The sequence below is a fragment of the Schistocerca gregaria genome, chromosome 2, assembly GCF_023897955.1.
Source record: "Schistocerca gregaria isolate iqSchGreg1 chromosome 2, iqSchGreg1.2, whole genome shotgun sequence".
Lineage (NCBI taxonomy): Eukaryota > Metazoa > Arthropoda > Insecta > Orthoptera > Acrididae > Schistocerca > Schistocerca gregaria.
The window spans coordinates 623,835,798-623,863,713 of record NC_064921.1 but is presented as its reverse complement, the minus strand read 5'-3'; the positions used below and the strand labels follow the sequence as shown (position 1 = coordinate 623,863,713).

Sequence of the window (27,916 nt, the reverse complement as noted above, 5' to 3'; positions counted from 1 at the left end):
CATTCCAGGGCGATGGTTTCCTGGTTCCCTCCCAGGGCGACAGTGGGTGCTGTTGGGTCATGGGCTCCTCGGAGATTGAGAGAGTCGTTGAGGTAGGGTTGGTGGACCTCTTCTTGCCCTTTGTGTGTCCATCCTTGTGGTGCTTCTTTGCACGCCACTGTTTGGATAAAGTGGATTTGTGGGGGGGGGGGGTGATTTTATGTATCTGGATTGGGTGGAGGATTGGGTCGAGGCGGTGGGTTTGAGGAGGATTTCGAATTTATATCGGTTGATGAGTCAGCTGCTTGTCTTTACTCAGGGATGCTATGTAATTTTGGGGGATTGTTTGTGGAATTGGCAAGCAGGAGCAGACTTTAGGACAAAGGGAAGAGAGGTGGGATTGCAAGTACTGAGTATGTGTGATGATGTTGGTGTTTTGTGGATTACAGCATTAGGTGTGTTTGTAGCAATGTCCAGAGCAAAAAAGGGGCTGCTGCCAGTGAAGAGCCAGTTACAACCGTCGTTGACACCGTTAGGTTACCTGGCTGCATGGCTGGTGGACACAGAGGTCTGGATGGCGGCGACAGAAACCTTCTCTTGGCCGGCTTCCAGGCCAAGGGGGGGGGGGGGGGGGGCAGGGGCAGAGCCTGATTCTGTGGCAGCTGGGATGTTCGAAACGGCCGGCGATGTGCCCCTTGCCAACAACAAGACTCGCCTTTTGTTGACAGTGGTAGAGCATTGCAACCCCAAGACACCACTAGTGCATGACATTCCAAAGTGGTCAAAAGATACAACAGTTCCGCTCTCAAGGCTTCCTCAGGCTGCCTTGCCCCCAGATGGTCATCCTGAGCGCCAAACTGTATTTTCATAAAAATGCAGTTGGTCGCTACTGCGTCATCAGTATGCCAAAGTTTCAGAGCTTCGCACACCCTCGAGACGTAATCTGCAAGCAGATATCTATGGCTTGATGCAGTTTCGTATGTACTCCCGCAGCTCTGCACGTGATCCGCGCAGTACCACTGTCACCAAGCGACTGCTCGTGGCCAACCATGTGGGCAGCTCTCGTGCCCACCCCCGGTCTTCGCCTCGCCTCGCCTCAGTTTTGTTGCCTAATGTGCCAGCAGTGCGCCAAGCGGTGGATAAAAAATATTTACGACGTAACTGGCGTTCTCTTTTCTCGCGGCTAGGATCGCTACTGTGCTCCTGCTGTCAAACGGCAACAACTTCTATAGCAGTGAGTGTTGCAACAGCTATGTCAGACTGTGGTAACCCTGTCTGGAGTAATCTGTAGTGATAAGTAACTAATAGTTATTTATAATCGTTAAAAATAAAGGTTATAAAAAATAACTGTAACAGTGATAACGGTTACTTCAAAATAACCGTTATGTGGCGCCAGTACTTGCGTGCTTGAAGTCAACGTTAACGCTTAACAACTTGTGACATTGCGATATTCGGACGTATCGATATATATGATTAGGTTTATCGATAGAGATGCTGCTATATCGAATAGTGCATCGATAGTCGCAACGCGATTGTGTGCTCTATGCTGTGTGTGGAGTCCATGGTTATAAGTTTGTGGCGGACACAATTATGATAACTGAAGATATATCATCAAACGGGGAAGAACTCCCTCATTTTGTACCCCCTATTGTACAGGATAATCCAAAGGGATGGGGTCCTTGCGATCTTCCGGAACAGTTCAAAGATATGCCGTATCAACCATTTTCGAAAGGGGATCGCCTAGGCAAGGTATGACACGTGAAAATTACTGACATATGTATAAGTTAGCTGTGTTAAAATTATTTGTTTTTCTTTAATGTAATGTTAATTTTGTTTTTATTTGGATCAATAGATATCTGATTGGACTGGTGCGGCTTTCCAAGACAAAAAATACACTAGTAAGTACATATACTATCTGGTTTCACGCATTAGTGCGAAGATGCCCGTTATTCACGCGATCGTGCTAAAAGTTTATTTTAATTTTAATCTATATTTGTCGGCATTAGTTTGCCGCCCATGTGATTGTATAGCGTCATTTTTCTTTCCAGTGTATGCAGCGATAAAAGATTTAAAGTTTGCAATATGTAGTGTCTCCCTCTGTCTCTACAAATTATGTTCAGTACATAAGAGTTAAGAAAAGTCTTTGCGATGTTGTTGTTATCACTCTTTATTACAGACAAGTACCAGTCTCAGTTTGGAGGTGGCAGTCAGTATGCATATTACCATGAGGAAGATGAAAGCACATTTCATCTGGTGGATACAACTCGTGTGCAGAAGCCTCCATATCAGCGTGGCAGATTCCGGCAAAACCAGCGCAATCTCCGGGGTCGTGGTGGTGCTAGAGGAGTTATGCAAGGCCAGCTGCAGTTGCTTGGCAAAGGCTTGAAAATGCGAGATAGGTAATTTTAAGATTTGTGTGAACTCTTTCTGGGTACTGATTTCCAATAGGTATAGTTTGTTCTTGACACAGAGAATCTATGATTATATATGATATGAATATGGAGCTTACAATAGTAAGTAGGGACACTGTTCATCAAACTGTGTTCATGACTTAGCAAATGCTGTTCTTACTAAAGGAAGGTAGAATTCATAGAAATATGGTATGTGTTGTCAGTGGAATGTACAAGGTGAAGTGGAACTGATAAAATATAATGTTTAGGGATTTTTTTCCTCCCTCCCCTCCCTTTAGAGTATTTTGGTATAAGTGGCGTATTAGGTGCTGTGGCTCATCAAACCTTATTTATGCTGAAGGGTCTATATTGTTTGTTACCTAGTTGGCTTTGTTTCTATGAAATTACAATTACAACATGAAAAGCCTGTAATATGCACTTTTAAAAACATAAAACAGTTGATGCACCAACTCTGACACAAAAGTATTTTTATGTGATTGCTGTGTCTGCAGGAACTGGTCAGCATAATGACATGCATTCCGTAAATCCCACACATGAGATTCTTATCAGCCCGTCAGTACTACTGTGTATCATGTAAACTGACATATTTAATACTAGTCATTGACCAATGGCAGCTGTGATGTCATCTTTTGATGCGTATATTCAGTTTTGTCGTCTTTTGTGAACAAGGAAAAAATCTTGGTTGTTGCGACAGACCGGCATGTGGAAGTGACTGCTGATATTATGTAATGCTCATGATTACGATATTTGTCACGTGTTTAAGTCTTTGCTCCAAGATGGAGACTGGTATTGAATTATTTCCATTTATCTGGCTACAGGTCACTTTTGTCGGAATACTTAAATTTTGTTAGGGTTTGATTGTTACCTTGTAGGAGTATTAGTTTTTGTAAATTTTTATGTCTAATCCAGTCAAAGACAAAAACAGATTCAAATGAGAACTTTTCTTGAAATTGGTATTTTACGAAAAATCTGAGATGAATTAATGTTTGTTAATGCAAAATGTGCACTTCTGCTGTAACAGGAATCAACGGGCGCAGCGCAAATGGCCATTACGACAAGGTATGCGGAACAGTAAGAATCAGCCACCCATAAAGAGTCGTGATGCGTCTGTGACAGTACGTCCCGACTGGATAACAATTGAAGAGATGGATTTTCCACGATTAGCAAAGCTTTCATTGCCCAGTGTAAAGGATGGTGAAGACATGTGAGTACTAACTCTTTGGTTACCTTATCCTTGCATGGTAATTGCTATGTAATCCCTCAAATTTGGTCAGTGATAAATTTCAGTGCTTCAAAGTGTGTTACTGTACGAGACAGTGGTTGCAATTGAAAGTAGATAGCAGTCGGTGCTTCCTTTTGTGGTCTGGAAGTTTTGGTACTGTATTCTTTGTTGTTTTAGATTTTGTTTATTTTATATTTATGTTGAAGGTCTGTATGATTGTGTTTCTTATATTTTTCTTTGGTGTCTCGAAGATGCAGTGTGGGTGGTTGTGGTTTAGAGGGTTGGAATTAATTAGTAGGATTTAGTGCTTTTCCTTTAAGAGGAAAGGGGACCTCACTCTGAAAAACTGAAGCATTGGGTCATTCAAACACTTACAAAAATGTAAGAAAACCCACTACTTTAAGGCAAAATATTTATTGTACCAGTAACCCCTCCACCCCCCCCCCCCAATCCCAAATCAACAAACACATTAATATATTCAGATATTTGTCATACATGTGGTCGCTTAGTTAACGATGTATTAGTATCTAGTATGTATTATTACGTCACACCACTTACATCTAAAGTTGCATGTTAAAATGGCATAGGGATATTTACAATACCATTGTCACATTAATTCTTTCCTAATATTATCTTCAGTTGAAATCCTATCTTCTTGTTTTGTAGTCACTGGGGTAGTGCCATAAAACTAGCTTCATGTTCATCAGTTATGCATCCCTAGGCTGGTACTTTACCTGTAGGTAGCCTTGTGTATGTCAACTTTGAGTAGTCCATTATTGTTGTCGATAATTTGTCACATGTATATTACATTTTTTAATATCCGAGAGTTGTAGAAAATAAAGTTTGACAGCTAGTTGTTCATTCAAGATATTTATCTTTGAGTAAACAACTAGCTGTCAGGCATGAATTTCCAGTGTGGCTCTCCTGTCGTGATTGGCATTTGTATTGGTCGGCTGCCCAACAGTGGACAGTTTGAGTACAGTATTTGTTCTCAGTTTAGCTATTCCTTTATATCCCACTGACGTGTGGCGGTTTGAAACACACATAACGTGCAGCCTAAGTATATTGAGAAACACTTAAACATGATAAATATCTGGTATCAGTTTCCCTTCATTCCAGCCAGCTGGGGTGGGCTAAGGGATGGAGAGAGGCAAGGGGGGGTGGGTGGGTAGGCAGTGGCTTGTGGGGAAAGTGGGGAGCTATCTATGGGGCTAGCTGGGCATGCAGGTAGAGGAGGCAGGTGGCAGGGCATGCAATTTCACGGACTAGGGCACTAAATGGCAGCACACAACTAGCTGACACACATTGAGCGGGGGTAATGTGACAGGGAATGGATTGTGCACCCGCACACACACATGCATGCACCCGAAAGCACAAACCCACATTATTGGCAGGGGGGGACAGTGATTTACCTTAGGTTTAGGCCAGGGAGATTAAGGGAGTTAGGGATGTGCTGTAAAGATAGCTCCCATCTGTGAAGCTCAGAAAAGCTGGTTGTGGTTGGGAGAAGCCAGATGGCACAGATTGTGAAGCATCCACTGAAATCTCACATGTTGTGCTCTGCTACATGTTGCAAAAGCTGCTTCACAACCCGTGTCAGTTGTTTCAATCCTACAGATTGAGAAAGGAATTTCATACGGAAAACTAGCAAAGCAAAGCTCTCTACCTGTTGACATCTTCAACTTTTGTAGTCCTGTCTTCCTCAGTTGCGTGTAATATTGCAGTATATCGATAATTTTTACTTATGGACCATTTGACAGCAACTGAATAAAACACCATTTTATAGTCTGATTTAAAGTAGTCACTTGACAGGCAACCAGCTGCAGGGCTCCCACCACCAATAAACCAATGGCAGCCGGCGTTGTCGGCTGCCACTGCGTTGCCACTTCGCTCTGCAGAGCTGACTAAGGCATTGTGCCAGCCAGTCCTCAGTGAGCTGTTGTAGATGTGTGGGTGAGAGATTTGAGTGACTTGTAGCTTCGCGTGTTTATGGTGTCTGATGAAAGCACTGCGCAAGAGTGGGAGGCCGAGGCTGCACGCTCCTCGGAACACTCCAAAAAGTGGCGGACATGGCGTCGTTATATGCAGTGAATACATGTGTTCCTTAAGGGAGTGTTTTGAGAGAGAGGGATGCAGGAGGGCCTCTCGTTCCTTTGGATAAGGTGGTGGAGTGAACCGCAGCTGCTCTGCAAGTTAGCGAGCGATCAGTAATAAGAATCCGTAAGGAGAAATTCACGAAAGAAGGCTCAATTGAATCATCTAAATTGGATACACCTGGGGACTACACCTGACTACCATGAAGAGATGAAGCACAATACTTTTGTGAAATGGTTTGACGACTGTGTGCTCCAGAACTTAACAAAAAACTCTAGCATTGTAATGGATAACGCTCCTTATCATTCAGTAATGCAAGACGAAGCACCAACAAAGGCAACGAGGAAAAACGACATTGTTAGCTGGTTACAGAAACATAAGGTGCAGTTCAACGCAATAGAGCTGATTTGGGCTCAGGTTAAACGGCATATTGCTGCAGAAAATAAGAAATTCGCATTGACCGAAGTGGAACGCCTTTTGAAAGAGGCAGTTGAAATTGTGACCTCGGAAGACTGGCAGAAGGTAGTGCATCATGTGAAAGGAGTGATACAGGACACATGGAACAATGAAGGTATCTTACAACAAAGTGTCGAAGACTTGATTATATCTGTCAATACAAGCAGCAAGACGGATAGTTCCTCTGACTCTGAATTAAGCGGTGTTTTCGCATTGTCTGATTAGTGTGTAGTGTACTTACTGCCATTAAATATTGTGTTTGTGAATTTATTTCGATAAATTCTTATTTTTGTTGAGAGACTAAGAAATACTGTTTGGCCAGCTCTCGTCATCTCCTTGCGGTAAGTTAGACTGAATTTTAATTCTATTTCATTTTGTATATACACACACCAAGATGCTATTCAATGTGTGTAATAGTTTTCGAGATTTGCAATCTAAAGAAGAAAACTTTTCCGGGTGCGAAAATTTCTCACACTTCAATAGTTAATGTAACAACGGCCCTAATTAAAATTAAGATATTTGATTTGCTTATAGATACCACTGAGACCAATACTGTACGTAAATTTCAAAATATTTACATAATATTTGGGAGATAGAGGTTTTAAACATCATACTTGTTTAGACTTCAGTACTGACGGGGTTGCTTAAAAATGCTGTTTTCAGACATTTATATACAGGAAACGTGATGCACTACGATAACTTTTTAAGTATTCTTTGCCGAGTGCATTATTTTGGTAATTTATGGAAAAAAATATTTTGCTGTGACACCAATAGTTTTTCAGTAATGACGTGATAAGTTGGAAGCTGTTTGCGAAATCAAGAATTTATATGATGTCAAACAAATTAACATAACTCTTGTCCTAATTAAAATTAAAAATAGATATTTGACAGATTGAGAGACATTGTAGAGATGAACATCATATGTGGGTTTGAAATTTTTTTACTTACTTTTTGTAGAAGATACAGGCTTTAAAACGATTTTCTATCGCCGGGTGTCGCGATGCGCCGAGTGGCTGCCTCCAGCCAGTGCTTGACGTGACAACGCCACAACTTCGCAGCGCAAACATCAAGTGACAACTACTTTAAATCAGACTATAGTGCCATACGTGTTTCGCATTTATTTTCTGCAAGGCATCATCAGTGGCAAGTTGCATGGATAATTTCTTACATATTGCGCACCTCTTCCATTTTTGGTGTTGTTCTTATAAATGCTAGTTTGCAGCTTTTTTCCCCCCACATTCCACAGCACTACGAACTGAAATTTTGTTTTAATGCTCTGTACCTTTTGTTTGTGTACCTGTTGACAGTGCAGCACTTCTGCATTTCAGTGAGCTGTGTCCTTTATTTGTAAATGAATCATCAATCATTCTTCTTGTAATCTCTCATACTTTAAGGTGCAATAGGTATTTTCCAAAGTTATTCTTTATTTGTCCTATATGTTATTTTTATTTGATGCAACCCTTTGTATAAACATGTCTTGCATTATGTTCCATTATATTAATTCCAACAGAACTAATAAAAGTGCATGTTTACAGAATTTGTTGCGGTTCTCTGGAATATTATGATAAGGCATATGACAGAGTGAATGTGAAGAATGAAAAGCCATTGCAGCGAATTGACAGAATTGCTCACACTGTAACAACAACAGATGATCCCATCATACGAAAATTGTCGAAGACTGTTGGGAATGTTTACGCCACCGATGCTATCTTGGCAACCATAATGTGTTGTACTAGGTCCAATTACTCATGGGACATTGTTATCGAGAAGATTGGAGACAAGCTGTTCTTTGACCGCAGAGACAACACAGAATTTGGTTTGTATATCGCTCATGACAGGCATGTACTGTTTTATTTCCAAGCCATCTCTTTTTGTGTTACAAGAAGTATTATTTTTAATAAAATGACATTGCTTAGTTTTGAGTGCATTGTATATATAAACTACTTTAAAGGAGACTAGTACTTCGTACTCCATTTGCCGTAGCCAGTTCTGAATTTTCCAAACTTTCTTGTAACACTTCCTAGATTTTTGTTACGTAAGTGACCTCATAGTTCAACTTAGCAAGAAGAAAGTTTCCTTCTGTTTTCTTCATAACCACAACAACACTTCTTTCTAACTTAATTTGCAAATGTAGGCTATAGTTCAATTTAGCTATCTGTTAAGGAACCGTCCACTCCTAAATTAACTGTTACTGAAAGGAAAGTTATTAAGTGTATGCAGTTTCAGGGTATCTATTGTCAGTGTATTATCTGATCATAAAAACATCTGTTTTTAAAAATCCATTTACTTAGGCAGGTAGGTGAGCATCTCATTCTGGGTAGAGAGGGGGGGGGGGGGAGGAGAGGAAGGGAGGAAGGAGAGAATATGATGCTGTTTCCAGGTTCTTCTGTCATTTTTACACAAGTCTGACAGTGGCCGAACGCAACATCCCAGTGTAAGCTACATTCTCAGCAGTGCTGTGCAGAAATTGCACAAACCTCGATATTGTAAGCAATTGTTGCTGCTACAAACAAGAAAAATTCTTGGAGAGTAATAGTCTCTGTAAGCATCCTCTGTGCTTATTGACCTTTCAAGCTGAAGAAATGGGTAACTTTGTCAGGAACCGTTTCGTTAATGAACTAGAAAAAGGAAATTTTCTTTTGTTTTGAAATCAACTTATAATATGTACTGCATTATGATTACATACTTTTGTGCAGTATGTACACAGGATCAAGTGTGCCTGACAAAGAAAAGTGCATTATTATGAATCTAAGGATGATTCCTTAATGATAATGCAGCTGTATTACGTTCTCAAAGACCTAAGTAACTCATTAATACCCCCATAGTTCACTGTAAGTAAACCCTCCCGTCATCCTCATCTGACACACAAGGACACTTTTGGAGATTATGAAATACTCCATAACTTTGTTACTGCAAATTTGTCTTTGGTAATTCTCCTCCTGAAGTTTTTACTGTATGTCACTGTCTCCTGTAGATTTCCTGACACTTTGGATTGCCTGCCAGTATATCCTATGCTAGCAGTTAGCAAAAGCAAAAATTTGGTGGAGATGGTATAGTTGTGTCTATGCTGCTTCACAATTTAATCTCTTAAATTCACGAGAAAGTTTCTTTAGTATTACCAGTAAGCAGTTCTGCTGTTGTCAGTATGGATTAATCTGTTAAGAGGCAACTATGTAGCCATGTCAGTGTTCATAGTTGTTTTGTTCGTTGCACAGAATGGATGCTTGTATTGACCGTAATAATGACAAACATGCAGGATGATACAGAAATAATTTATCATTTAACTACCATTTTAGACACTGTACATAATTTCAGGATTGTTAGTTTGGTGTTTCCAAAATAAACATACCATCAGGAATAAAGGCAGTCTTTGTTGGTCACATGTGAAGCACAGTATTTCTGCTCCTTTCTCCATCCATAACATTCAGACTACTAACTTGTAACTCATTTTACACCACATTTTCATTGTATTCTTTTGGTGTACATAAGCTTCAACAGTACAATGCAATAAGGAAAGCCTTCCTATCTTTCCTTTTATGATGCCTGAAACCCAGTATCCTCAATATGTTTCATTTGCTTCCATTGAAATTTCCATATAGAAAACTTTTTCTTCCCCAGTTGAATGTTCACCTTTAGCACTTGTTTTAATTCTTTGTGTTGCAGAGTGCTTCCTACTTGAGCTTGTATTTCTTGCCTGGGAACTTGAAATAACTTCCATATGGGTGGCAGGAGCTTTCTCACTTTAGTGCAAGTAAAGGTAGTCAGAGCCCTTTCAGAGGATGAGGTTAAATAGTTGCAGTTTCGTGACTACTGGGCAATGAGAGGGTTTGCCTCTTTGCAGCTAGTATATGGGGTGGTTACTTGTGCTACTTGTGTGAACACGCAGTGACCTGAAGTACATAAATATTCTGTGTGTTGTTTATCCAGTATGTATAATTTGACATTATTTTTCTCTGATTGCTCGTTGCTTCTTGTTCACTAATGTAACTAGCACTACCAATAACATGCACCTTGCAATTATTTATATATATGTATGTGTGTATATATGTGTGTGTGTGTTTGTGAGGAATAAATTTGTATTTGAGAACACTACCACAAACTATTTGGTAATGATTGGTACTATTGGAAATATATTGCGAAAAAATATATTATCTGTGAATGATTTAAGTTATTCAAACTATTTAAATAGTAACATAAGTTGCCCAAAGGGATACATTAGTTTTATTCTAGAGAGGAAATATATCGGAGATTAGGGTATTTCATGGTTTTCTTAAATTGCAGAAGGCTTATCTGTGGGTGTACCTTTGAGAAGGACATTGTAAATTTCTGTCCTTGCTTTGTGCTTGTGCTCCATTTCCAAGGATATCATTGATGGCAAGTTTAATTCTAAATATTTCTTTCTTACCAGAGTGTAGCACTTAACTTACACCAGTTCAACGACAGTTCATTTGTTTGTAGTTGGGCTCCTGATGTGAACAGTTCAGAGTATTTGTGAACCTCATTCACAGAAACAATGTTTCCAATTTTTGGGTACTTTTGTGCTTGTCCTGTGAAAATACTTTCACAAAATATTCTGGTGTGTATTCCCTTTTGAAAAATGGGGGTGTTTTTTGGGAAAAACTCTAAACAATAATCTGTTTGAAATGTTTGCTTTCGTTGTGACATTGCCACTTGAGAAGAAATAGTTTCTATGCAGAAGACAACCTTTTATGCATCAACATGTACATGAATAATACTTCTCTACTGACAGATCTGCTGACAGTGAATGAGACCTCTGTAGAACCACCTCAAGATGATGGAAATAGTCTAAATTCTCCAAGAAACCTTGCTTTGGAAGCAACCTTCATTAACCACAACTTTTCGCAACAAGTGCTGAAAACGGTAAGAATTATCAAGATTAATTTTTATTGTAGTTTCTAATGATATTTTAGTCTGTTTTTTCAGTGATTGGAAGCAAAAGCCAGAAACCAGCATGACTAAAGTTCATAGTGTAGTCTTATATTGGAGATTATATAGGTGCTTCTGCATCTGCACCAATAATTCTTGAGTTAAGATGATACAGTTCAATGCATTTGTCATAGAGTTCAGGTGTGCTGTTCTTATTGTTTCTGATTTCTGTCTAGGACAGCTAGGACAACAGTCTTGGAATTATTAATATAATGAGTAAGAGTTCAGTAATTAAAAATTTATTTTCTAACAAGCTGTTGTAAGTCTTGCAGTTTGGTGACACTTTAGCAACTCACAGTAAGTTTTGCTTCTTATTTAATTCAGATTTTATTTGGGTGCATGAAGCTAGTACAGCTTTTTAGTCTTTCACTCACAGAAAAATCTCAGAGGATTGCTGGTAATCACACCCAGAACCCCTCTCAGTAGCCAGCAACAGTAACCACCAGGCTAACACAGTCTAATGACAAGTTGTGTACAAAGATATTGCACTTGGAATTATCAAATTCTGAAAACCAGTGTACTGTCACATTAGTTAGCATGTTGGTTTTGTTTTGAATTGACACCTGTAAAGTGCAGGAAATTTACCTGGAGGGTATATCTCTCTTCTCAGCTTCAGGCATTTCTTACAGATATAAATAAGCCCAAAATTGATTATCTAAGCAATTAAAAGATTGGTAAAGTCATCAGAAGTAATAGTAATATCAGCACATAGAACCTGTGTTGTATACTTGTCCAGAACGATATGGTAATGCCAGTTTTACAATCTTTTTCTTGGCAGCATAAAGATGTTCAATCCATTGTTGACTGCATACATAATCTATTAAAAAGAAAAAATACTAATGTGGTCTGTGTTCCCATGCGTATGCATTTACTCTTTATGGTAGTGAATCATTAGGTGTTGAGTATGCTTTCAAGCATTAGAAAGGTTCTATGATGATGCAGCACAGATACAAGTTAATACTTAGGCTTGTTGTACCGAAACAGTTTTAAGTTAAGGAAATGCCCGGGAAGTATCTGAAATGTTCTGTATATGCTAGGCCCGTCAAAATGTTCACTGACATTCCTAAAATCACTGTTGATCACACAGAATATTTTAGCAACACAGATTCACAGCATGCGAATGATATACTAGAATCTCATAATAAGAGTTAGATTTGGAATCAAGATGCATTCTCATGGAAATGATATTCGTGGTTATAAATATCCTCTCCAGATAGTGAGTTGTTTATGTATCAAATTTGAACCCCCTAGAACTTGCGAATGATGGCAATACTGGATTCATTCTGCACAGAAAGAGATTTAGGCAGTGAGACCAGATGTTTGCTCCATGTATTGTTCTCTGTATCTTCCCACAGTTCATAGTTCCACAACACTCTTGACCATTGGCAATGCTGAGGCATTATATAGATAGTAAATATCTGCACATTTCTCTCCTGAATAATTTATATAAATGGGATACTGTTGCTCACTTGCAAGTCAGTTGGCATGTTTCCTTTTATATCGACTATAACTGTTGTTAAGATGCAAAGATAGATATCACCAGGTGTGCAGTTTACTGAAAGCCCTTGTTGAAAAGTAATGTCAGAAATGGCAGAATTCCTTCATTGTTTTCAGGATAGGGTGCATTCCTGTTGCTACAGTAGTGGAAATATGCATAAAGGCATGGCTATGTTTAGGAAAATTAACTTTGTCAACCGGAACATTTGTGCACAGTGTATAAGCAATAGTATGAGAGACAGCATAATGACAAATGCAGTTATATAGTATTGCATTTGATGCCATTAGTACATTGTTCAAAAAGTCATTGATTCAGGTGGAAGAGGGTGGTACTCTGTATAAAGCCAGTCAGCTTTGTATGGGGTTATTTTGTGCATATGTGCCTTTCCTGCAGGTGGGAAAAGACACAATTAGTGGCAGTGTTTGTTGTGTACATAAACAGTGATTGACAATGTTAGTGGGAAAAAGTTGTGATGGAAAAAGCAAAAATAGGTGCATTCAAGGAAATAGGACTGTCTAATTATCAAATTCCCTAGAAGTTTCACTGTTAAAGTACAGTTTCTGATAATTTCATTCTCAACTTGCTGCTGATTTACAGTTTTGTTACTGACAACTGCCAGATGTGTAAGACAAATTTTGTCAAAGGACAAACATCTTACATTCAAGAGATGACTGCAGAAACCTGCTCCAACATCCAAATGTAAACAGACTAGATTGGAGTTTGCTGAAAACATGTCATGGATTTCAGAATTGGATAAAGTGATCTTCATTGATGAAAAGAAGTTTATGAAGTAGGCTGGATGGATTTCATCGTTGTTACCATGATCTGACACCCGAACCTCAAGCTGTCACACTCAGATGGGTACTAAATGATGTTTGTCTTCAGAGTATAACCAGGAACACCAATTTAGTTCGTGCTTTGTGCCATTGTCCAGTAGAACATGCATAAACAATAATTAAAAATAACACCAGAACTACAGAGCACAGGAAAATCACATCTGTGAATGATTGTTTTGTGGATTACGCGAGAGTCTGTTGGTAGAGGGTGAGGTTATTGTGTCAAAGATCTCGCATTCGGACTTCACTGATAACAATTTTTAAACTTTTATGTGTGAAACTATTATATGGGAGAAAATTTCCCAGGCATGCTAAAGGACTCTTCTGAGTTTGTAGCAATGTTCTTTTGGCAATCTGCTTTTACTTCGTTAATTGAAAGTAGCAGACCTATAGAGTACATTGGTATAGATAGGTATGGTGTTATGTCAGACACGTGCAACTGAACAAACACCACTTGTGATGAAGTACTTGTAGTTTTGTAGAATAAACAAACAATTGCATCACTTGGGGGGGGGGGGGGTCAGTAAATAATAGACTGCAAATGGCAGTGCCACTGCACATCAGATGTGCGTGTTGTGGCTAGTCACAGGTTTGCAGTTTCTGCGCACTGCTGGTGCTACTGTTGTGCAACATGAATCTGCGGAACATCGACATTCTCTTTGAACTGTTGCATAGTGACTGTTGTGTACGTGCAACACCAGAAATAACTGAAGATGGAAGAAAGTGTGCAGCATTCGTGCTAGACATAATTGATCAATGGACTGTCAAATGTTGCCAAAGAGGAAACATTAGGTATTGACAAACGCACACCGGGTGGAGCGGAATTGTTTGTTTATAACAAAGGGAATGGACTAGAGTTGATGTCTTTGAAATCATTGCCAGAAGGGTCCTCAGGTGATGGAAATGATGAAATAGGGAAATACCACAGAAGGGGAAAAGGGTGGTGTTCTACCCAAGAAATGACAAAATCAGAATGCTCAAATATTGGGTTAGTCAAAAAGTAGCCAAAGCCAACCCAAACATTTCTCTATAACACAATGCACTAGATGGTTTGCACAGTGTATTTTTTATGAACGGAAGTTTCAGTGGGGAAAATAGGGGGTTAATACCAGTGAAAGAGAAGTACAAACATATTACAATGCATGTGATGGAGACCTTCAAATACAGTCACCAGAAAGGTTGCTGTATTCATGATGTAGACATCAAATTGTGGATGAAAACAAAAGCAAGACAATCAAATTGCCCAAGTTTTGATGCCAGTAACAGTTGGATCTTATGCCGAAAGTGTAAAAACAATATTGCAATCTGTAAATTCAAATCTTTTGTTACCATGAAAATGTACCAAAACAGAAATGACATCCAGAAAATGGTAGAAGACTGGCAACAAGCAGCCTGTGCACTCATGACAGCCTACAGAGATGCAGATATCTATTAAACACCGACAAAAGTGGATTTAATATGGAGACGACTATGGGCCACTCTCTTGCAACTAGGGTTCTAAAAATTTTTGTAGGGGTTGTACAGTCCTTTCACAAGACAACCCATACATTCACAATTATTCAGTTGCTTTCACAGATGGCAAATTTGTTCCAAAGCTGTCTGTTGTTCTTCAAGAGCCACATTCTTTGAGTACTCGTACACTTCAGTCCATTTTCCCAGCACCAAATTTAATCATCCTCTTTCACTCCTCCAGCAAAATGACCAAAGGACTGTTAAAGATGTTTCTACAAGCAGCAGTAGTGGAACAAATCAATTGAGAAACATCTGATAATATGGGATTCTTACAGCCCCCACAAAGATGCTATTGTTCTTTGTGACCTGCACGTATAACATATCACAGTTCACATAATTCCAGCAAACACAACCTCCTTTTGTCAACCACTTCATCTTCATTTCTTCAGAATGTACAAGCATACGATTCATAAAATGTCCGATGTCGCTAGAGATTCTTCAGAAGAGATTATTCTGCAACAACAGAATAACTTTCTTAAACTGCAGTCCCTCACATAAAATCAGTTTCATTTTCCATGTTCCTATAATTCTCACTGTCGTGGGTGGGTAATGGCTAAAGTCACTGACGAATGCAGACCCTTTGAAACTTTGACGAAGTTCTGTTTCAGCCACTAGCCTTCATTTTGCAATCTAAAAGAAGTTGCATGAGCAAATGTGGGATTCATCAAATGTGCTTGTTGTACAAAAGTAATTTGCTGGGCACACTTCTGTTTTGAAGCCATTGTTCCTGAATGAATGACACTGTGTGTGTGTGTGTGTGTGTGTGTGTGTGTGTGTGTGTGTGTGTGTGTGTGTGTGGGGGGGGGGGGGGGTGGTTCTGTTTTGATTGTATATCCTGTGAAACTACAAATGTATTCTATAGGTTTACTACTATCAAAGAAACTAGGTGAAAGTAGACTGCCAAGAGAATGTTACTGTAAACTCAAAACAGCCCTTTTACATGTCATAAACATGTTGTCCCATATAACTTTCACACAGTAAAAAAAAATTATTGGGGTTTGAACCCAGAACCCTTGGTACAACAGTCTACCAACTTCCCCCCAGAAGCTATTCGTATTAGTTATTCAGTTACGTTTTTCAGGTACTCCATAGTTCTGGTGTTGCTTTGTATTAATGTTTACACCTGTTCTGTTGGTCAGCAGCCACAGGTGGCAGACTCTGTTTGGCCTGATGGGGCCCGAGCCCCCTCAAAAATTCATTTGGGGGGGGGGGGGGTAATAATTTAAGAAAATTATTAGTTATAATATGATTTGTAAAACCACAAAATTATGTTAGAATTTTTTATTTTTCTTGTTTGATGATAGTTACGTTCCAAAATAAATTCAGTAATTAATGAAACAAATAATTATTATGGTAGTAAGCAGGTTAACGGAAAAAGTGGTGTGCGTCATGATAGTGTTACGGTGCTGCGGGCACATTTAGAATTTGTCGTGATGCACGAACCTTCGGGTAAAGCCTGGTGCCGGCGAGCCAGCCCTGCAGCCATTGCGACATCAAAAGGACATGAGCAGAAGTGCCTGGAACCCTCCACCTTGCATCATCTTGATGCTTAGACATTACGACACCGTGGCTATATAAAGTCCACTCTGCTGTCACAGTTATTCAGTGTGGACAGTTTCGTTCATTGCTTGGTGCAGACTTGTTTAGTGTTCTGACTTTAGTATCTGGTGGACTATTCTATATGACCATATTTTATTCATTTACTTTAGTCTCATAGTGTAATGTAAATTGAGTTTGCAATGAATAAATTTGTTACCAAAAAGGCGTGCTTGGAAGTTGATGATACTGCAAGTCAACCTCGAACAATTACTGTGTCATCAATTGCTTAGTCTTCCTCAGGTGAGATCCGTTTACAGTTGAAACCTGGACAGTCTGGTGAGGGAAGATTATTTCAGAAGTCTTCGTTGATCAATTATACATGGCTAGTGTATGAAACATCCACTGAAAAAGTTTTTTCCAAAACCTGCAAAGAGGCTGATGCTAAAAATCTATTGCGATTTTGTTTGAAAAAGATGATGCATTTTCTTCTGTAGGGTTTCCTAACTTGAAAAAGGCTTTGGAAAAATTCCATCTTCATGAAAATATGTTTACACGTAAAGGTATTCTGAAACTAAATTTTATCAGTAACCAAAGCGTGGTCTCCCAATTGAATGAAGTTAGATAGTGAAATGATGAAAGGCCATTTAGCTCTTGAGACAATTTTTACTGGCGTGCAATTTCTATGCCAAGGACTAGCAATTAGAGGGCACGAAGATGTAAACTCAATTTTTTTTTATTTTTTTTTTTAAATTGTTGGGGTATCAGTGGACATCCCACTATATTCAAAACGAGTTTATTGATCTTCTAGGAAAATGTGTTGAGAAAGGTATTGGCTTCAGTCAAGAACACTGAACATTTTTCTATTATGGTTGACGAAACACTGACTCTGTCATGAACAAGTGTCATTTTGTATTCATATTGTCGATGATTCCTTAATCATCACTGAAGACTTCGTTGGCTTATATGAGACCCCCAAAACTGAATCACAAACTCTGTATAGTATTTTAAGATGTTTTTGCTCGTCTTGGTTTGTCAATGAATATCTTAAGAGGACAGTGCTACGATGGTGCCTCGAATATGAGAGACAAGTTCAAAGGACTAAAGTTAGTTTTGGATATTCAACCAAAAGCACCCTATGTGCACTGCACTGCTCACAGTGTAAACTTAGCAGTTGTCGGCAGTCTCGCCATCTTAAGTCTGAGGGATGTTATGGCTTTATCCAAGGACTTAATAAACACCATAATGGGACCCAACAAAAGGATGGGACTTTTCAGAAGCATACGCTGTGAGAGTGCCAACGACCAAGCTGGTCTATGACCCCTTTGCCTGATTCTGTGGATTATGCGAGCTTCTAGTATCTTGTGAATATTGAAAAACTTTGAAGAACTTCTAGACTTTTGAAACATTTTCTGCAGAGGACAAAACAGACAGGTTACGAATGTGCAGCTTACGTTGAGTCAAGACTTATTTCTTTTTACATCTTTATTGCCATGAAGTGAACCCAGTAGAGGATGTCGATGAAAAAATTCAATGCATGTAAGTGTTGCTGATCTGGAAAAAATATGAGGGCTTGATTGTATATTGAATGGAAGGCGTGATAGTTTTGAACACTATCGGGAATTGTATATAAAAGAGACCTTCACAAGTTGATGATCCTTCACTTTCTCGGAATCGAAGTATACCAAAGAAGTATGAAAACAATGAAGCCAGCTCACTGCACACTTTCAAAACCCCCAAAGGAATACTACAAAGCTATTAACATTGAAGTTGTGAAACTGTGCAATCTTACAATACTGAGTGGTTTGCTTCAACTGGACTAAAACAGGTCGTTGCAGATGAAAAAGAGTGCTTGCTTATAGTAAACATAGGTGAAACAAATTTGGAAAAATAGTTTCCCAAAAATGACCTAGACATTGAGAGACTGTGCTCACACTTGAATATGTTAGCCAATGTTGCTAATAAAAAAAAATCTGGTCTTAAAAAACATGCGTCATATAAGAAAGTAAATTACACAATAGCGTGCAGTTGGAGAAATGTTATGTGGAGTAGTGAAGTGCATTAAGCTTCTGCAGGTAGTTCCAATCATGATAGCAACAGCAGAACGGTCATTTAGCACCCTTAAGTGTGTGAAGTCATATCTCCGATCAAATATGGGACAGAAGTAATTGAGCAACTTGGCTGTTCTTCATGCTCACTGAGATGTTTTGGATGAATTGGACATCCAACTAGTCATCAGTGACTCCATATTCAGTAGTCCAGTCTGTTTGCACCTTTCTAAACACTCTAGCCCTAATAATGGCATTTAGAGGAATAATAAAAATATTTATAAAATACAGAATTAAATACATATCGTTAAATTTTCAGTTTCAAAATATTAGTACTAGTTTAGTACTGTATTACTCCACTACTATAGTACTGTATTACTCCACTACTATAGTACTGTATTAGTTATTTTCAAATACCTAAATATTTTTTGGGTGTAATACCCAATTAAAACCTGCTATTCACATACTTTTTGACTGAAAGAATTAGGCATGCTGTATTGAGTTTATTAACTGTATTAAAGCATTAACTTGGACATTTATTTTTATTTAGTGAACCTTGAGCCTTATTCTCAGTAAGCTTAAACTATCTATTTCACTTATTAATCAAAATGCTATTACTGTGTGACTGCAATATTGTATATTTTATTCTTTTAATGATAGTTTAGGATTTATTTAAATATAATTTCAGTCTATGCAGAACTATATAACTTCACTGCTCTGTAATAGTCTATAAGCATGATTATTACTGGAAATTAAATTAGCTTCTTATGAAAATACCATGCGTGTTTGTTTTGTTTCTTTTTTCAAAGCCAAAAAAGTGTTGGGCTTGTCGAGTTATAAAGGGTCTAGTGCTAAAATTGAGACATTTTAATGCTAGTAGCAGTAGTATTAATATTTTTGTTTTGCAGGGTGAGCCGCGGTATAAATTTGAAGAAACAAACCCATTCATCTCGGAGGAGGAGGCTGGAGAAGTGGCATCAGTAGGCTACCGCTATCGCAAATGGGATCTGGACAATGGAATTGTGCTGGTTGCTCGGTGTGAGCATGATGCTGTAATGCATGGCCCTAATGGAGAACTTCAGTTTCTGACAATAAAGGCTATAAATGAGTGGGATTCAAAGGTGAAGATTGTTTTCATAAAATATTGTAACTATAACTACTAATAGAATGGGATCTCATTAACATAGTAAAGAGGAAAATTTAACATTGTTTATATGGGCTTTTAGTCGGGACCGAAAAATGGACGTAATATAGAGTAAAACATTATATGGAGGAACTTTATAAAGAGGTTTCACTGTATTACCTTTCTCGTTGCAGCATGAAGAGAGGCCAACCTCTTCTGTATTTTTGTTGTAGGAGTTTTATAATGCCTCGGTTGAACGGTGAAGTGGGCTTGTACAACTGGGAGGAAAAAGCACTAAATATATATTACATAGAGGTCTTTTTTGTGGATGTGCTGCACACTGGTCAATAAACAAAAGGATTTTCTTATTTCTAATACCCTACCGGGTATCCCAGGAATGATAGAATTGTTCGAATGTAGTTGTTGTTACACATGCTTTCACTTAACTGTGTATTTATGTGGAAATACCTGCACATTTTTAAAGCATTGTGGATTCTTCGCCTTTCCCATTGTTAGTTGCACCAACTTTTCTGTTCCACTTTCATTACAAGATAGTAAGACAGTTAGCCCCTCTTCACCACATTTTCCACCATGGCAGTTCTCTTGAACTCACGTTTTGTCAGGCAGAAAGTGAAAAAATAAGCCAGTTTCATCTGCATTAAAAACAGTATTGTGCCCACTTCCAACATCTCCTTGAAGACATTTATACATCAAATTAAGTCAGTTCTCGAGCATTTCAATCCAATTGTTGGGCGCTTTGAAATATGAGTGTGCCAACTTTTGTACCAAGTGTATTGCTTTAGCATAAACTGCAGTACCATCAATTGCAATATTCAAAGTATGAGCTTGTTTTCTCCAATTCAGTAGCATGTTTTCCAGTTCTGGAAACTGGCCATTCTCCGTTCATCTTGAACATGGCATATTGGTATATCATTCAGCTGCACAAAAAGTCATGGACTGAAAGTCGGATACTAAACATAAACAAAGAACACCAGTGACAGATTTACACGCTAATTAATAGTTTATAGTTTGGCTGCTAAAGTCAGAAGTCATCGGAGCTACAGCCAATCTATACGAACAAATTTTGATAGCCCTAGCAAATACCCTGTTGATGTGCAAAGTTGCCAACACAGAGCAACACTGCCTTCCACACATTTCCTTGCCACACAGCAGCCGTATAACATCTCTCACCACTTCCAGAACTCTGTGGCAGAAGTTGCAGTGGCCGAACAGTATCAATATTGCCAAATCTTAGCTTACTAAGTGATGAGGGACAATGTATAAATGAGTTATTTTAACGTGCATTTTATGCAAAATGGACATATATGGGAAAATGCACTAATGATTGACACTGAGATTCCACAATATGTTGTACTATTAGTATAGATGAGCAGCAAGCATTCAATATATTTACAAAGAGTGAAAATGTTAACTAAGAACAAAGAGTTAATTCTGACCAGAGTAAGCAACAATTCCTATTGAATCATTTAATTTCCTACTAATAGTTTTCTTCAAAAATGGTATTTATTGTAATGTTTTGTCAATTTGATTATATGACAGCTTAATTATAAGTTCTACTGAACCAATAATTATCTTATTGAAGCACTGATTATGCAGGGTTTATTTTCACTATTTAAGAGAGTTCCTGTTTTCATGACATTGTACCTTTTCATTATATTAGTCAAGCTGCAAATGCCTACTATTGTAACCACCATTGTGTCTTTGTGCTAATGTTTTGTCCCTGATCACTTCCTGACACTACAGCAGTCCATAAACTGTTGTATTTTGTGAAAACAGCTTCAATTGCTTGCATAAATTTATCACTGATTTAAAACCTTGATGGAGACTAATCAGTTCCAACTACTTGAATATGTGTAACATTTACTATGTGTTATTCATGTGTCAAAAAGTGACAACTTTAATCTCTTTTTGTCTATCTTTGGAAATATTGTGCTTTTTAATGTCTTATACCTCTCATGTGTTTATAATATGTATATTTTCAGTTATCAGGTGGTGTAGAGTGGCGCCAAAAGTTGGATATACAGAGAGGTGCTGTGCTTGCCAATGAGTTAAGAAACAATGCATGTAAACTTGCCAAATGGACAGTGCAGGCATTGCTTGCGGGCTCTGACCAGATTAAATTTGGGTGAGTTTTTAATGTTTTACACTGAAATTTATAAAGTGGAAGATGTTTTACTGTTGGAACAGTGTAAGACTTGATATGCAGAAGAAATACATCTACATGTACATAAGTACTCTGCAAGCCACCATTCGGTGCGTGGCAGAGGGTGCCCTGTATCGCTACTAGCCATTTCTATTCCACTTGCAGACTGAGTGAGTGAAAAACAGCTGTTTATATGCCTCTGTATGAGCCCTAATTTCTCATTTCTTATCTTCATGGTCCTTACGTGCAATGTATGTTGGCAGCAGTAGAATCATTTGGCATTCAGCTTAAAATGCCGCTTCTCAAAATTTCTTCCTTAAATAAAAAAAAAAAATTGCCTTCTCTCCAGGAGCTTCTATTTGAGTTCCTGAAGCATTTCTGTAACACTTATGTATTATTAGGACCTACCAGCAACAAATCTAGTAGCCCGTTTCTGAATTGCTTTGATGTCGTCCTTCAACCTGACCTGATAAGGACCCCAAACACTTTGGCAGTATTCAAGATTAAGTTGCACAAGTGTCCCATATGCTTTGTCCTTCACAGACGAACCACACTTTCATTAAATTCTCCCAAAAAACTGAAGTCAACCAACTTACCTAGCACTGTCCTTGCATGCTCCTTCCAATTCCTATCGCTTTGCTATGTTATGCCCAGATATTTAAATGGCATGTCTGAGTCAAGCAGTACACTACTAATGCTGTATGTGAACATTACAGATTTGATTTCTTGCTCTGTGTATTAGTTCACCTTTTTCCCACATTTAGGGCTAGCTGCCATTCATCACATAGAGTAGAAATATCATCTTAAGTCATCAAATGTAGATAACTTACTATACACCACAGCATCATCAGCAAACAACTGCAGATTGCTGCTCACTCCATCCACCTTGACAGTAGACACTTCATTGCAGCTGGTTTCCTCCAATCACTGCATTCAGCACCATGCCAGAAACATTCACCGTTGCCAAAGAGCCACAACAATCAGTTCGCTTCCAATTCCTTGTCTAGCTTTCTTGATGGGTTTGGATCCCAAATTCTGGGTCTCTTATTTTGTATTTCATTCTCTCTCTCTCTCTCTCTCTCTCTCTCTCTCTCTCTCTCTCTCTCTCTCTCTCTCTCTCTCTCTCTCACACACACACACACACACACACACACACACACACACACACACACACACACACACACACTCTAAATAAACGTTTCATGCACAGCACTAACCGCACTACTAGATTCTTCCACCCAAGTCGCGATTCAGCACCATTTATGTAGTCACTTCAATCACAGAGATCGGCTTACATTAGATAAGTTTGGCACAACGTTGGGTAAATCAGAAATTTTCTGGGCGATTTAAGTTGATCGTTGCAACTGAAACACCAAAGTCATAAATAAAATACCATCATACAATGAAATTGCATACTCTAGTGGTTAGCTTTTAAACCTGATATAGAAGGTCGAAGGTTCAAATCTCATCTAAAGCAGCAACATTTTTTATTTGTCTAAATCTAATCAAGCCTTTGACTTGTTTTTATTCAGATAATTGGTTGAAATGTAATTTTTTATTTGTAATAGTGTGCCGCATCATTCTCATCATATTGACTATCTTTGCTCTTATTTTTATTTCTATCATTCTTTTTTCATTTGGAATCTGCTTGTGTTGTCTAGGTTGTGGTTAGGTTTGGACCGAAGTTTAAATTCAGGGCTACAAAACACGTTGTCTGCCATACATAGTTCAGTCATTTGGTAATTTAAAAACCAGCTGTCAACAGAGCATCTCCCATTTTCGTCAAACCTCGCGGTGGGCGCTTCCATCGTTGCTCTGTATTAAACATAAACAGTATTCATGGAGTGACTTGGCATGTTTGTGTGACACCTGTAACGGATTGGGGGCTGGCGGTGGCTGTGGCAACACTGTTGTGGCAAGTGATAGATGTTAACTACCAAGTTATTTTAATCGGACTATAATCTTGTTAGTGTTGGTATCCAAAACAGCTCCTGAGAAAGACTAGTTCAAAACTAAAACTCTTAAATGCTTGGATGTTAATTTATAACACATACTTTTTGTGACTGAAGCAGTAACTGGACAGTTTATAGGCAACATTTGATGATAAACTAAAATCAGTTTTCATTCATTTTCCATTTTTGTAAAAACTTTTGCTCTTAAAAATGTGTAATCAAAAATTTTTGCAGCCACCAAATTTTTGATAATTGTTTCAGGTATGTTTCTCGTGTGCATGTCCGTGATTCATCAAAGCATGTAATCCTGGGCACTCAACAGTATAAACCCAACGAGTTTGCAACACAGATAACACTTAATATGGATAATGCATGGGGAATATTAAGGTGCATAATTGATATTTGTATGAAACAAAAGGATGGAAAGTACTTAATTATGAAAGATCCAAACAAGCCAATGATTCGTTTGTACGACATTCCTGACAACACATTTGAATCCGAGAATGAAGATGCGGATGAGGAGGAAACAGGTATGTTTCAGTACTGTAACTGTTTTACATAAAACATGTTCTGGAATATGACACAGGTCTTCAAAATAGACCACAAAATAATTGTGTTTTAAAAGGAATAATTCGAGCAATGGAGACAGCTCTAATTATTTGTTGCATGAAAAGAAGAAAAGTAGCAGTCTGTAAAACTGCCCCTCATATCTTCTGCCAAAACAAAGAAAAAAGCAAAAGCTACAATGAACACACACTGTAGAATGGCATAGCTTAGTTGAACAAATACAAGATGTCCCAGGGAATATGGTCACTATTCAGGCATACAACAGGAATGGTCTTTTAACGCAAAAAAGCATAGCAAACAAGGGCTCTGAAATGCATACTTTAATAGCTGTGAGCATTTGTTCATCTTCACTCCTGTGAAACAATCTTTTCTACTATAAAAACAAGTACTTTCAGCTCGTAAGGCATGCATTTTAGGTCCCACGTTTACTAGACGTGTTACTTTAAATAATTGATCCTGTCATATACTGAATTTTGACCATTCCTTGTGGGATACCATATATATCCCTACAGTAGGTAAAGTGAAATACGTCGGTCAGAAATATGGTCTACATAAATATTAATTTAACAATCGAAAATCCAGGGTGGAATGTAACAATATTATGAAAAGGATAGTTGGTACTCACCATTTAGCGAAGATGCTTAGTTGTACATAGGCACAACAAAGACTGTCACAAAATGCCTTTGTCAAAAATACACACTCTCATTCAAACACAATCCACGCAAACGACAGCAGTAACTGGCAGCTGAAGCCACACTGCAAGCAGCTGCAGTGCATGATCGGAGAGGCACCTAGGTGGGGGTAAGGAGGTGGATGAAGTGGAGAGGGAAGGGATAGCAGGGTGGGAGTAGAGGACTGTGGTGGTGGTGCTGGGGAGCAAGCAGGTACCAGGTGGAGAGAGGTGTAGGGCAGGTAGGTGCTTTAGGGAGGTTAGATGGAGGGTAGGGAAGAGGTGGGGGCACCTGCATTGCACCATCCTATGCCAACCTATTCATGGCCCAGCTAGAGGAATCCTTCCTAAATACCCAGCATCATGATTCATTGATACTATCTTTGCAATCTACATCGAGGGTGAGGACACCCTATCCACATTCCTCCAGAACCTAAAACACCTCCCCCATTTGCTTCACCTGCTTCTAATCGACACAACAAGCCATCTTCCTAGATGTTGACCTCCACCTCAGTGATGGTTGCATCAGTACCTCTGCCCACATCAATCCTACTAACCACCAGTAATACCTCCACTTGGTCAACTGCCATCCGTTCCATACCAAGAAGTCCCTTCCATACAGCCTAGCCACCCATGGTTGTCGCATCTGCCGTGACAAGCGGTCACTCTCAAAATATTCGGGGCTCTTACTGAGGCCCACAGACTGTAATTATCGCCTCACTGTGTACAAGAACAAAAGTTCTATGTCTTATCTTTCCAGTCTCCCCTCCTCCCAAATTCTCACCATCGGGCCACAGAAGAGCATTCCCCTTGTAACTCAGTACCAGCTAGGACTGGAGCAACTGAATTACAGTCTCCGCCAGAGATTAGACTACCTCTCGCCGTGCACTGAAATGAGGAAATGTCGTGCCCACTATCCTTCCCATCTCTCCCGCAGTGATATTCTGCTGCCTACTGAGCCTACACAATATACTCGTCCATCCCTACACGAGCCCTGCTCCCAACCCCTTACGTCATGGCTCATATCCCTGTAATAGACCTAGACAGAAGACCTGTCCCATACATCCTCCTGTCACCACCTATTCCAGTCCAATCACTAACATCACCTATCCCGTTAAAGGCAGGGCTACATGTGAAACCAGTTATTGTGATCTACAAGCTAAGCTGCAAACGCAGTGCTGCATTCTATGTGGGTATGACAACCAACAAGATGTCTGTCCACATGAATGGGCACCAACAGATAGGACCACCCTGTTGCTGAGCACACACCCTCAACATAAAATTCTTCATTTCAATGACCATTCCATATGGATCCTCCCCCACACCAACACCAGCTTTTCTGAATTGCACAGGTGGGAAATCTCTTTGCAGTATATCCTACGTTCCTGTAACTCTCCTAGCCTGAGCCTTAGTTAGTCGTCGTACTCACCTATCATCCCTTTCCTATTCCACTATAAGGTTTAGTACAAATGTGAGAATTTCTTACTATAAGACTGTTTGGTACTTTTTGATAGTACTCGCAGAATCATTTACAATGAGGGAGACATTTCACTGATAGTTACTCTTACTTGCAAGTATTTTCTGTAACTATCTGAGAGTCTTGAGAGAGCAGATGTCAGAAGCATTTACATACAGTGGAATGAGTGTGTCTATGAGAGCTAAGAGATCACTTTAAATTTGATTTTTGTCACATTTCTATGTATGGAGGAAGGGGTTGTGATGGAAGACCACTTTCAGTGTCTGTATTGGGTATGAGAGTGGATTAGGTGGTAGAATGCTTCCGTGAAGACATACATTACCTTAGAAATACATAAAAAAGATTTTTTTAAAAATAAAACCTGTCCAACTTAAATGTGGAAGCTCTCATTTACAGATAATATAGTACTACATGTTACTGATGAACAGGAAAAATATCTCATTTCTGGATTGGCAGTTTTGGAAACAAATTTTTCTGTAAATAATAAAAGAATTCAAAAGGCAACAGTAAAAGAACTTAGACAGATATGTCCAGACAGAGATACCATTGTAATCATAAAGCAATTATCTTTCAAATAAAAAAACTAACAAAATATCTAGAACTGTTAGAGATGCTGCATTTTAAATATTTTTTGAAATTTGCATCTTCATAATGGTGTTCTCAGTGTCTTTGGAGGCCTGTATCTTCGGGCAGGAATTATTTTGGAGAAAACAAAAAATGTTTTTTCTTGCTCCTAAATTTTAACATATGCTAAATTCAATAACATCAGAGACTGTGAAGGTAACCCCCCTGCCTGAAGTGATACGGATTATGCCTTCCCCTTTCCTAGTGTCTTCTTCCCTTATTGTTGCCTCATTGTCGTGATGGCATGATGTGGTGTGGGGACCTGGAAGGGTCAATGGCAGGGCTGGTGCTCCAAACATGCCTAGAATTTATGGCGTGCCTGTTCTTTCCTCTTCCTTCTATCCCAAAATTCCTTTTATTCTTTTGTTTGCCTGTTTTCTCTTCCCCTTGATTGGACTGTGATTTTTGTGTTCCTTCCTCGGTTTCTGCCAACTTAATGATGGGACAAATGACCTCGCTGTTTGGTCCTTCCCCCAATCAACCAACCAACTAACTGTCCTTATATAAACTAATTAAATGCACAATTTCATCCTGAGTTCACCCCCCAGCAGTTTTCTTCATCGGTTTTTTGCCAACACAGCACTGATATTTAGTTTACTTCGTGTATTAATCACGGCAGTAGTCACAGCTGTTCTTACAGTGCTGGTACATGTTACAGAGTGATCTGTTGCAGTGTGTGTCTGGTGTAATGGACAACACACTCGTCTCTGATTCATATTAACGTAGGACAGAGTCTCGTAGGTGACTGTTTTATAAGTCTGGTGCTGTGGATGTTCACACTCATCCTACTGCATTGTTCC

General features: G+C 38.9%; 1 protein-coding gene across 1 annotated transcript in view; it reads left to right on the top strand.

Moving 5' to 3' along the window:
• The first annotated feature begins 1,477 nt into the window (after positions 1 to 1,477).
• Positions 1,478 to 27,916, top strand: part of LOC126334624 (eukaryotic translation initiation factor 3 subunit D-like) — a 38,495-nt gene continuing 12,056 nt past the window's right edge. The window contains exons 1-9 of the mRNA XM_049997056.1: positions 1,478 to 1,728; positions 1,832 to 1,877; positions 2,156 to 2,378; positions 3,412 to 3,594; positions 7,698 to 7,978; positions 10,913 to 11,043; positions 19,448 to 19,660; positions 21,666 to 21,808; positions 24,040 to 24,308. Coding sequence (XP_049853013.1) covers positions 1,570 to 1,728; positions 1,832 to 1,877; positions 2,156 to 2,378; positions 3,412 to 3,594; positions 7,698 to 7,978; positions 10,913 to 11,043; positions 19,448 to 19,660; positions 21,666 to 21,808; positions 24,040 to 24,308 — 1,648 coding nt within the window. The 5' untranslated portion in view covers positions 1,478 to 1,569. The remainder of the gene's footprint in view (positions 1,729 to 1,831; positions 1,878 to 2,155; positions 2,379 to 3,411; positions 3,595 to 7,697; positions 7,979 to 10,912; positions 11,044 to 19,447; positions 19,661 to 21,665; positions 21,809 to 24,039; positions 24,309 to 27,916) is intronic.